The sequence below is a fragment of the Denticeps clupeoides genome, chromosome 9 (assembly GCF_900700375.1).
Source record: "Denticeps clupeoides chromosome 9, fDenClu1.1, whole genome shotgun sequence".
In the NCBI taxonomy this organism is placed as follows: domain Eukaryota; kingdom Metazoa; phylum Chordata; class Actinopteri; order Clupeiformes; family Denticipitidae; genus Denticeps; species Denticeps clupeoides.
Genome location: NC_041715.1, coordinates 3,612,003 through 3,624,131, shown reverse-complemented (window position 1 = coordinate 3,624,131; position 12,129 = coordinate 3,612,003). Strand labels below are relative to the sequence as shown.

The window sequence follows — 12,129 nt, the reverse complement described above, 5'->3', positions numbered from 1 at the left end:
GTTTGTGGGTGTAGTTGTATAGATGTAAGAGGGTGTAGTTTTGGGTGTAGTTGTATAGATGTAAGAGGGTGTAGTTGTGGGTGTAGTTGTATAGATGTAAGAGGGTGTAGTTGTGGGTGTAGTTGTGTAGATGTAAGAGGGTGTAGTTGTGGGTGTAGTTGTATAGATGTAAGAGGGTGTAGTTGTGGGTGTAGTTGTATAGATGTAAGAGGGTGTAGTTGTGGATGTAGTTGTATAGATGTAAGAGGGTGTAGTTGTGGGTGTGGTTGTATAGCTGTGACAGGGTGTAGTTGTGTGTGTGGTTGTATAGCTGTGACAGGGTGTAGTTGTGGGTGTGGTTGTGTAGATGTAAGAGGGTGTAGTTGGTGGGTGTAGTTGTATAGATGTAAGAGGGTGTAGTTGGGTGTAGTTGTATAGCTGTGAGAGGGTGTAGTTGTGGGTATAGTTGTATAGATGTAAGAGGGGTTGTAGTTGTGGGTGTAGTTGTATAGCTGTTAGAGGGTGTGTTTGTGGGTGTAGTTGTATAGATGTAAGAGGGTGTAGTTTTGGGTGTAGTTGTATAGATGTAAGAGGGTGTAGTTGTATAGATGTAAGAGGGTGTAGTTGTGGGTGTAGTTGTGTAGATGTAAGAGGGTGTAGTTGTGGGTGTAGTTGTGTAGATGTAAGAGGGTGTAGTTGTGGGTGTAGTTGTATAGATGTAAGAGGGTGTAGTTGTGGGTTTAGTTGTGTAGATGTAAGAGGATGTAGTTGTTGGTGTAGGTGTGCGAATTTTATTAACTACAAAATATTTCACTTTCCAACCTTTTAAAAATGTCGTTATATCTTTCTGTATTTAAAATGTGTGTGAATCGCCAGCTGCCATGACATCAGCATTTATCAGACTTTTCGACATCGCAATTCGTTTTTTTTAATGACACAAAGTGCTTGTTCAGTGAATGAAAAAAAAACATTAAATAAGCAAAGACTGGCTTGAAAAAAGTGTGATATTATAACAGAGTAATATGAACTATGCGTGTTTTAACACAGAGAGAATGAGGAGGAGCAGGCTATACGACCTCTAAACAACAACAACACTACATAGGACACAACAATAATACTGTACACTCGAGCACTTTCAATCACTTCTGGACTCAATTCCCCCAGAATCTTGTACAAATTTTTACTTTTCTTTCACTTCACACATTTTCACACCTTCACCCTACCCGTTACACACATTTTTTGTTAAAAGCATTAAAAGTGTAATATTTGGGTACTTTGCAATATTTGCATATTGGGTCACTGTGTACTTGCAATTTTTGAGGTCTATGTCAGTCGCAAAAGCCATTTCACTGCATATCGTACCGTGTATGACTGTGCATGTGGGAAATAAACATTTTAAAAAAATCCATTGTGAAAATATTTTTTTTGCCCATCTCTAATCCTGACTCCGCCCCCCCTCCTCTCCCCGTTTCAACGCGCGTACCGTGCGCGCTGACGTCACGGAGTCACGTGTCTGATCAGCTGCTCTGCGACGCGCCCGCCTGACTCGCGCGAGTGTGTTTACATGCGGAGGGAGAAGCAAGATGGAGAGAGTCGCGTGAGCTGCACACTTAATGCTCGGTGAGTGAGTGAGTGAGTGAGTGTGTGTGTGTGTGTGTGAGAGAGAGAGAGAGAGAGAGAGAGAGAGAGAGAGAGTGTGTGTGTGTGTGTGTGTGTGTGTGTGTGTGTGTGTGTGTGTGTGTGCGCGCTTGTATCGGTGAAAGTCCCCGCTGCTTTGGATCGTGCGGCAGGAGGCCCGGGCGGTTCCGCATTACGGAAGTTATTCGGCGCCTCGGTTTTTGGGGTGAAAGTCGCGGCTTTTGGCGCCTGACTGGAACTCGAGCGGCCGGTGGGGCTGTCTGTCTGCTGGGCGAGCAGAAGGACGGGCGGTTTGGGGCCGATCACCCTGCCGGACAGTCCGTTTTAAGAAAGAAAGTGATTTTTTTTATTGTGATGCACCCCGGTACAGCAGTGCACAGCAGTGAAGAGGAGTCAGTTTGCAGGGGACAGTAGTGAAAGTGAAGTGATTGTCAACACTTCAGTGATTTTAACCATCACCCTTGGTGAGCAGTGGGCAGCCATGACAGGTGCACGGGTTGCAGAGATTGGGGACGGTGCTTTACTCAGTGCCACCTCGGCAGATTTGAACCGGCAACCTTCTGATTAGGGGGCCGCAGTAGTGAAGGGGTGGGGGTAAGTTTGGAGGGGACAGTAGTGAAGGGGACAGTAGTGGAGAGGTAGGGGACAGTAGTTAAGGGTGGTTAAGTTTGGAGCGGATAGTAGCTAAGGGAGAGGGGACAGTAGTTAAGGGGGGGTAACTTTGTAGGGGGAAAGTAGTGAAGGGGGAGGGTACAGTTTGGAGGGGACATTAGTGAAAGGGTGGCTGTGGTCAGGAGATAATAGAGAAAATGTGGATGTCTTAGAGAAAATGCTGATTACCAGCTGCAGTGTGTGTGTGTGTTTGTGTGTGTGTGTGTGTTTGTACACTGGCGCAGTTTTGCTTTTCGCTGCAGAATGTCACTGTCAGAATGGTTTCTGAGTGCGTCCTGGGGAGATGCTACTGCCACCCTCACAGTCCTGGTTTACGGGGGGACAGGGGTCGTGACCTCATCATCATTTACATTTACAGCATTTATCAGACGCCCTTCATCTTCATCTGCTCAGATGATATGACCCTGACCTCTAGATTAATGACACGTCAGGAGCTCTGAACATGATGTGAATCGTGCTGAATCAGGAAGGGTTCTACAAGTAGAGTGACAGTGGTGGAGTTTCATATTTTCAACATGCACTTACGTTTTGGACGTGAGACGTTCTGCCGACTTGAGGAATCTCCGCTAGTTTGTAGTGTGGCGCTTTAGACCCCATCCTGAAGCAGGAGCTTCATTATTTCAGTTCCCAGAACTACAGTCGTTCCCGGTTCCCGAGTCTGAAGTGGTGCAACATGAGGACAACGCTGTAGGGACGATGAAGGCTTCAGATCACATGATCCAGTTCCGGCGTAGATGCAGGCTCACCTCTTCACCCCCCCTTTACCGGAACCTCCAGTCGCCGCGGTGTGTGTATGTGTGTGTTTGCAGGCCCCTTGCTGCAGTCGTGCTGGTCATGTGACCGCCAGGGGTCATGTGAGCTCCTTAAGGCATGAACTCCCGCCGATCTCAGATCAGTTTCCAGAATGTTCCGGCTAGCCGCTTCTCTCACTTCCCTACAAGAAGGTCCGCCACGGGTGGAATCACGCACCACCGCGCACTGCTCCCCAGGCGCCTGTCATGTCTGCTCACCGAGGGTGACGGTTAAATGCAGAGGACGCGTTTCGACGTGTCACCGCGTGCTGTGCTGCAGTGTTTCACAATGACAGTCCAATCCTTTCGCTTAAAAAAAAAAAAAATTACACATCCACTTTCACCTCAATATTCATTTACATTTACGGCATTTACCAGACGCCCTTATCCAGAGCGACTTACAATCAGTAGTTACAGGGACAGTCCCCCCCTGGAGCAACTTAGGGTTAAGTGTCTTGCTCAGGGACACGATGGTAGTAAGTGGGATTAGAACCTGGGTCTTCTGGTTCGTAGGCGAGTGTGTTACCCGCTAGGCTACTACCACCCTATTCATAATGCCCTTAACGTGGAGGGACTGCAGGAGTAGCATTTTTCTTCTTCTTCTTACAATTGTGCCATCTTCCGTCCACTTTATTCTATCGGATGCAATAAGGGTTAAAGGAACCATGAGTGGACCGCGGGCCGAAGCCTGTTGTACCTCACAGACCAGTCCTCGCTCGAAGTGGCGTGGAACTGTCGTATCCACGAGGGGCGTGGCGTGAACAACCGATCGTGTCTCTTGGTCTGGATCAGAGCGCGGTTTTGGTTGGTTGTCTTGTTTGATTGCTATTTCCGTGCCTCTTGGCATCGCTGTGTGTGTGTGTGTGTGTGTGTGTGTTCATGTCAACAGAAATTACTTTATTTGTCTGACTGCAGACTGTGTGTGTGTGTGTGTGTGTCTTTGTTTCGTCTTGTTTCCACAGGTGAGGGGTGACGTGCGTTTCTTCAGGACAGGTGTGTGTGGGGCGAGTATCTGTTCATCTTCCTCTTCTATGTGCTTCGGTGTTGTGATGGCGGAATGTTTGTGTGTCCGTGTGTGTGAAAAGGAGACTGCACACTCACTCTATTAAACACAATCTGATGTTACCTGGCATGAAAGAGGCGTGGCACCATAGAGGTTCCAAGAATGAACTTAATTTATTAACACAAGTAGGTTAATATTGCGGTTACATGTAAATATTGCATGTAAAAAACGTTACAGATAAACCCAAACATAATAGAAAGGAGAGAGGGATAGAGGAAGGGAGAGGAAAAAAGCCACGAACCAGGTTTCAGCCCACAAGAGAAAACTCTTTTATACATTTGGCCCCCCAAAAAGTTCCCACAGACCAATCAGGATTTGTCCTTTTGTGTGACACCTCGAACCTTTTGCTGGATTTTGACACCTCGTGTTCGGGGGATGTCGCAGCTTGACACAAATACGGGCGTTGAACCTTCACAAAAGCACAAAATTCCGTGGACCTGGGACCTGGGATTTCCCATCTTACATGCGTGTGTGCAGGTCATGCAGCACCCAAACTTTGAGACGAGGCACCCGCTGCAGACCGACGAGCAGGAGACGGGATATGATCCATTACAGAACATCAACAGGATCCACGGGGGTGAGCTGCTGCGTCACACACACACACACACACACACACACACACACACACACAGGTGGCCATTTTCTCTTTGCTCTTTGGACTCTTCTATGTTTAGAACATATTATCTGCTACATCAGCGTTTGCACTACTTTTCTACATGTTTTCTACATGTTTTGTTCACCTTAAATGTACTTCTTGCGTACATGTTTGCACATTAAGTGGCCCGGTTTGTCGATGTTACGCACGGTCACTTTATGTCGGAATGTATTTAATTGGAGAAACGTTCGTTTCCGTAGCTAGTGTAACATGTATGTAGCTGAAATGACAATAAAGCTCAACTTGTCTGCTTACTTGCAGCGGCGACAGAAAGCAGCGCTGGGTCGGAGTCGACGTACCTGTCCTACAGGTGTGTGGTTGGCGGCGTTGTCAGTATTCCGCAAGGTCCCGGGTAGGACGTTGACGCACGCCTCTTGCTCTCTGCTTGTAGGAAAGAGTGGGATCAGCTGTTCCAGAACAGCAACTACCTGCCACAAGTTCGTCAGGCTGGAATTAATGGCCTGCTGCGGAGCAGCCGCTTCCGCAGCGTCTGCTGGAAGGTGAAGGAGTGGGTGGGGTGGAGCCGGTGGGCGGGACAGGGTGGGTTTTCGTGATATCAATCAGAAATCAGTTTGCGATAGAATATATGTGATTGGATCAGAACATGGACGCCTCAGTCAGACAGAACCATAATGAGTAAAGCTGCTGGCCTTCAGTTCTTCTCCCCATGCCATAAAACTAACGCAAAACTTTACAAGAATTCTTGACACAAATAACATGATCTTGTTTTGCATACATACAATTTGACACACACACAACATATTCTGGTGTTGGATACATACATCTTGATGCGTATAGCAATCTGCTAGTTGCAGTGTGATTTGTTCATATAAATGGGTTTGTGTTTGCAATATCCAGCTTTATCTGGATGTTCTGCCTGAGGACAAGAGTCACTGGATCAGAAAAACCAAGGAATTTAGAGCTCAGTATGAGAAGATCAAAGACATGGTGAGAGTTTGTTTGTGTGTGTGTGTGTGTGTGTGTGTGTGTGTGTGTGGGAAGAATTGAATTTCTGACCACTGTTGTCCATTTAGCACATCACAAATCCCCGCAAAGCTGCTGGTCAGCAGGACTTGTTGGTCAACAACCCCCTTTCACAGGATGAGGGGGTGAGTATTGACCTTTGACCTTTTAACCCTGAGTGTGAGCTCTGTGGAATGCCTCTGACCCTGACCTCTCTGTCCTTCAGAGTTTGTGGAATAAGTTCTTTCAGGACAAAGAGTTGAGGGGGATGATCAAACAGGACGTCATGAGAACGTGAGACACATGCAGACACATACAGACATGCACACGCATTCACGCATGCACATACGCCAGCTCGCACACACACACACACACACACACACACACACACAGATCTATAAATGCCTATTTTTTTTATCAGGTTTCCAGAGATGAAATATTTTCAGGAGGACAACGTCAGAACTAAGCTCACAGACATCCTGTTCTGCTACGCCAGAGAGAACCAGCAGCTGCTTTACAAGCAGGTACATACATGGTACACACTCATAGGATCACAATCCCTTTAGTGATTCATTTAAAAGGGTGTTCATTTGTGTGTGTGTGTGTGTGTGTGTGTGTGTGTGTGTGTGTGTGTAGGGGATGCACGAGCTCTTGGCTCCTATTGTGTTCGTTTTGCACTGCGACCACCAGGCTTTCCAGCATGCCAGTGAGACTGCCCACCCCAGGTCATCTTCCTCTCTTTTATATCATACAATGTTAAACAGTCCAAATTCTTTTTTGACTGATTATAAGGTGTGTGTGTGTGTGTGTGTGTGTGTGTGTGTGTGTGTGTGTGTGTGTGTTCCAGTGAAGAGATGAAGGTTCTGTTGAGTCCTGAGTATCATGAGCATGATGCCTAGTGAGTACATACGCACAGCGCTGTATGATGATGGTCCTCTGGATGGGCATGTTCACTACCGTGACACACCCAGGTCCTGTGTTTGTTTCTGATTGGCTGATGTGTGTCCTGTTTACACACGTAGTGCCATGTTCTCTCAGCTGATGGAGACGGCGGAACCCTGGTTCTCCAGCTTTGAGCGGGAGGTGAGGAAGGTGAGTCCTGGTGCAGGACGCCTGCATGATTTGAATGTTGGCTTCTTCAGACTGGTGAACTGCCCAGCATGCTCTGTGTTTCAGGGGAAGGAGGAGATGATTACCAGCATGCCGTTTGCCAGGCCGCAGGACGTTGGCCCTTCTGTTGCCATAGTTACCAAAGTCAACCGCATCCAGGAGCAGCTGGTGAAGAAACACGACATCGAGCTGCACATGCACCTCAACCGGCTGGAGATCGCCCCGCAGATATACGGCATGTGAGTGTGTATATTGTGTACAGTGTACACTGTAGTGTATAGTGAGTGGATTTATCTACTGTGTGGCTAGAACTAATTGGTATGTACATATAAGTTGCATGTCAGTGTGTACTGTCGTGGCCAAACGTTTGGAAAATGACACAAATACTGGTTTTCACAAAGTTTGCTGCTTCCGTTTTTATTATGGGAATCGGCCTATACTGCAGGATGTTCTGAAGAGCGATCGGATGGATTGCAAAGGAATTCCCCAAAAGCCCATTTGCACTGCATTTCAGCCCTGCCACAAAAGGACCTGCTGAGATCATTTCAGTGATCCTCTCAATAACACAAGGGAGAGTTTTGACGAGCATAAGTCTGGAGATCATTCTGTCGTGCTGATTAACTTATAATAGCAGACTGGAATGGGGCTCCATCAGTCAGGATTTGGCCCAGAAGTAGATTGACATTATGGCAGGGTGAATTGCAGAAGTCTTAAAAAAAAAAAAAAAAAGCCGCAACACTGCAAATATTGACTGTTTGCATAAACTTTATGTCATTGTCAATAAAAAGCCTTTTTTTAATTAATAAAAACAATTATAAAATGCTCGTAATTATATTTCATTACATTTAATTTATTTTTATGATGTGTGTGTTTGTGTAGACGCTGGGTACGTCTCTTGTTTGGTAGGGAGTTCCCACTGCAGGATCTGCTGGTCGTCTGGGACGCCTTGTTTGCTGACAGCCTCGCGCTGGACCTGGTCGACTACGTGTTTGTTGCCATGCTACTCTACATCAGAGATGCACGTGAGGCAGATCACAACACACACACACGCACACACACAAACACACACAAACAGGAACTGTTGGCTGGACTCATTGTTCAAAGTACAGATGAGCTTTTCTGAACTTGTGCTCTTGATTGTGTGTGTGTGTGTGTGTGTGTGTGTGTGTGTGTGTGCGCGCACTACAGTGATCGCCAGTAACTTTCAGACTTGCCTTGGACTCCTGATGCACTACCCTTCAATAGGAGATGTTCATGCGCTACTTCAGAAAGCACTGTTCATCAGAGACCCTAAGGTGTGTGTACACACAGACTCAAACAGTTCGCTCATTGTGGAATGAAGAGATGAGTGAATTGGCATTAATGACTGATCTGCTCATTGTTGTTTATGATCTAGAATAATCCGCGGCCAGTAAACTACCAGTTCCAGCAGAACCTCCAGTTCTCCAGAACACAAGGAGCTGAACTCATCAGTAAAACACGGTAAATTGGAGGGTGTGTGCTAATCAGTGTGTGTGTTTATACCTCCTCTGTGCTTTTTGCTTTAAACCTGCACTTCTCCACATTAATAAAGAGTGTTTGTCTGTGTGTGTGTGTCTATCTATCCCCTGTAGCTCCAATTCTAAAGCTGCTCCTCTCAACATCAATAAAGTCTCCAGCTCTCTGCTGAGCCTTGGGCGGAAGCTGATTGGTCCCGCGATGTCGGGCGGGGCCCCTGGAATCTCGCCAATCAACAGTGATGTGCTGTCAACCCCGTCCACTCAGGCAACCATGCGCCAATCAGGAGAATCAGCAGCCACAGGCCCCGCCCCTTCTCAGACGCCGACACCGACGCCAGCTCAACGTCTTCTGAAGTCTGAGAGCATGCCAGTGCATCTCAGCAAAGGTACACACACACACACAGATCTATATTAAGAGGGAAAGGAAATTTACATTTACGGCATGTACCAGACGCCCTTTTCCAGAGCGACTTACAATCAGTAGTTACAGGGACAGTCCCCCCCTGGAGCAACTTAGGTTTAAGTGTCTTTCTCAGGGACACAATGGTAGTAAGTGGGGTTTGAACCTGGGTCTTCTGATTCATAGATGAGTGTGTTACCTGCTAGGCTACTACCACCCTTAAAAGGAAAAGGAAAGGAAATGAGCAGATTTATATCATAATCTCCAGAGACTAGCCTCCGTTTCACCTCCTGGGAACCCCTTTTTCGCATCTCTCTCACCCGACAACAGTGGCCGAGAATTGCAAATCAAATTAACATTGAATTAAAAAAAACAACTAACATTTAATAAAACAAATACAGATCCATAACAAAAGAAAAGACAAAGACCTACTAAGACGAAACAAAGTAATTTAACAAGTAATTTATTAAAAAAAAAAAAAAAAAAGAGAGAGAAAAACAAACACACACCGAAAAACAAGTTGCGTCGCTTCCTTGAGGAAGCGCAGGGGGAACCGGAAGTGATGCAATCGGGAAATGGTAGGGAGGCGGGCGGAGTGGATGGCACAGCAAGCACAGCCCCGAAAAAGGAAACTGAGGCCCCTTTTATTCCGGCTGTCCACAGCAGGAGCAGGGTGGGGTCCTGCAAACACAACACAAACACTGAACAGAAACACACCACAAAACCCAGGACATAACAAGATCTAACAGTCTCCCTAAGTGCTGTGTTTGGGGGTGACTAGTATAATCGAGGCTGCAATGGTAAAAGTTAATGGTGTGTGTGTGTGTATGTGTGTGTGTGTGTGTTTTACTCAGATGTGGGGTCTTGTGGAGGCTCTCAGGTTTCTCTTCCTGCCCAGATTCTGTCTGAAACTCCAGGTAACTTCATCCACAGCAACGAGCCGATCAGCATGTGGGTGTTTTAATTGGGACACAACAATAAATTGCAGTAAAAAGAAAAGTCTCGATATGATCTACACGGCAGCAGTTTACACACACACATCATGAACGTTAATCGTTTTCTTTCAATTGTTTCTGAAGTATTTAATTTTCATATGGCAGACAGTGCATAAGATACTTTTAATTAGAAAAAGCTGTAGAGTCTGTAGAAACGAAGTAATGTACATTTCTGGTTTTTACATTTTTGAGTGAGTCTAGGAAATATTAAAATTGATCAATTCTTTTCTGAATTCCATGATCCATAATCACCAACATTTGCACATTTAATGATTATTCCGAATATGATGATTTACTGTTTGAATGAAATGATGAAACCAGTATCTCTAGATCTAATATGTTAATGTTTTAAGATGCAGAAGTACAAGGAACCTTGTATCAGTATATTACTGTACCGGGAGGTGTTTAGTGGTGTGTGTGCCATTTATCCTACACACAGGCCACACCCCCCGAACAATGAGCTCCTCCCCAAGCAGCGAGAGTGTGTCCAGTGGGCGGGATCATACCATGTCCTCTCCACCCCTTCCTGTGTCCAGGGGCCGTGACTCCGCGGCCTCGTCCCCGCCCCTCTCCGCCTCCAAGAAGGATTCCTTCTTCAACATCAGCCGCTCACGTTCCCACAGCAAAACCATGAGCCGGAGAGACACGGTCAGAACCCCACCCTCCTCCTCCTCATCGTTTTTATATGAACCATGATGTGGTGGTAATTTTACAGTTTTTGTGGTAGGAGGAGCTGGAAGCCCAGGTCTCATTTCTGCAGGGTCAGATTAATGATCTGGAGGCCATGAGTAAATACTGCGCAAAAATGATGAACATCCACATTGGTGAGTCAAGCAGCTGGAAAACACACACACACACACCACACATACATCCTGTTCATATCGTCTTTTGTTTTTTTTTTTGTCCTACAATGTGATTGGTCCACAGGTAAAATCCAGGATGTGATCCTGCAGGAACGTCTGCAGAAGGAAGATGAGGTTCTGGTGTCTCTGGCCGGATTGAAACAGGTTTCAGTGTCAGGATTATTCTGTCCATCATCAGTCAGTCAGGTGACTGTTCTGTCCATCACCGCCCTCACACATCTACTTGTGTGCGTGTGTTTAGATCAAGGACATCCTAAAGGGGGCGCTGCGGTTTAACCAGAGTCAGCTGGAGTCGGAGGAGAACGAGGAAATCACCATCGCAGATGATCACTACTGTTCCAACGCCCTCACGCTGACATACGCACGCTCTCGCTCATCACAGGAACCCAAGACCGAGGCCTCACGAATAGGCCAGCAGGTAAAGTTAAGTTAAAGTGAAGTGATTGTCACTTGTGTTACACAACAGCACAGCACATGGTGCACACAGTGAAACTTGTCCTCTGCATTTAACCCATCACCCTTGGTGAGCAGTGGGAAGCCATGACAGGCTGCCTGGGGAGCAGTGTGTGGGGACGGTGCTTTGCTCAGTGGCACCTCAGTCACCTCCATCACTTTTCAACTACAATTTTTATACCGCCACCAGAAGATCACCAAGCAACGTCATTATGATAACGGGTGGTAGTAGCCTAGTGGGGTAACACTCGCATATGAACCAGAAGTGGTTCAAATCCCACTTACTACCATTGTGTTCCTGAGCAAGACACTTAACCCTGAGTGTCTCCAGGGGGGGACTGTCCCTCTAACTACTGATTGTAAGTTGCTCTGGATAAGGGCATCTGATAAATGCTGTAAATGTAAATGATAAAATTGTTTATGTTCTTCATTACATCGCAAATTATAATATTGACACACGGTGCAGTCTGTGTTGAGTTGCTGTGTTCTGGTGTCTCTCAGGGTTTTGACCGGCGGAACTGGGACGACTACATCCTGGTCTCTCAGGACGGGGACCTCCAGCAGGCTGACAACCAAGCCCCGCCCCCTGGACCTTCTTTCCATGACCCCCTAATAGGAACCACTTCTGGCTCGTCCAGCCCCGATGAGGGCAGCACACACAGCAAGGACTCAGACTTCACCATCGTCAACCCCACTGACCTTTAACCCCGGCGGCCTGTCTGCCCTACTTTTACTATACTGTTACTATAACCTACCCGCCTGTGTACTCCGCTCTGACCTGTAGGATTCTGACTGTCTCTTATCATCTCCTCTGCTCTCAGTGCCTCAGAACTGTGACCTTTTGATTTTTTTTTTTTTTTTTTATTGTATCTTTTTAACTCTTTATATCATACCATATTAAACTATATTTAATTCTAGAAACATCTCTTCTTTTTTATGTTTTATGCTATTTCATTGTTCTTGGTTCTGTCTCTCTGTCCCCCCCTCCAGCTGGAAACTTATTCAACAATAAAAACTTGTCTCATTAGGACCCGCCTCGTTTTTCAGG

At 46.4% G+C, this 12,129-nt stretch overlaps 1 protein-coding gene across 4 annotated transcripts; it reads left to right on the top strand.

Moving 5' to 3' along the window:
- Positions 1-1,487: 1,487 nt before the first annotated feature.
- Positions 1,488-12,108, top strand: tbc1d5 (TBC1 domain family, member 5). 4 transcript variants are annotated; one of them, XM_028991978.1, is made up of 23 exons: positions 1,488-1,599; positions 4,043-4,073; positions 4,621-4,720; positions 5,060-5,108; positions 5,190-5,298; positions 5,657-5,746; positions 5,833-5,907; positions 5,988-6,055; positions 6,183-6,285; positions 6,398-6,486; positions 6,609-6,659; positions 6,784-6,853; positions 6,938-7,110; positions 7,751-7,893; positions 8,060-8,166; positions 8,268-8,353; positions 8,485-8,756; positions 9,625-9,687; positions 10,205-10,413; positions 10,493-10,589; positions 10,693-10,772; positions 10,870-11,046; positions 11,583-12,108. In XM_028991978.1, exons 3-23 carry the CDS (start codon positions 4,624-4,626, stop codon positions 11,784-11,786), a joined length of 2,412 nt encoding a protein of 803 aa, XP_028847811.1. In that variant the 5' UTR covers positions 1,488-1,599; positions 4,043-4,073; positions 4,621-4,623; the 3' UTR covers positions 11,787-12,108. The 4 variants fall into 4 exon arrangements, with proteins under 4 accessions (XP_028847811.1, XP_028847810.1, XP_028847813.1 ...); XM_028991979.1 differs by having other exon boundaries at positions 1,527-1,599; positions 4,043-4,084; XM_028991977.1 differs by having other exon boundaries at positions 4,043-4,720.
- The last annotated feature ends 21 nt before the right edge of the window (positions 12,109-12,129 follow it).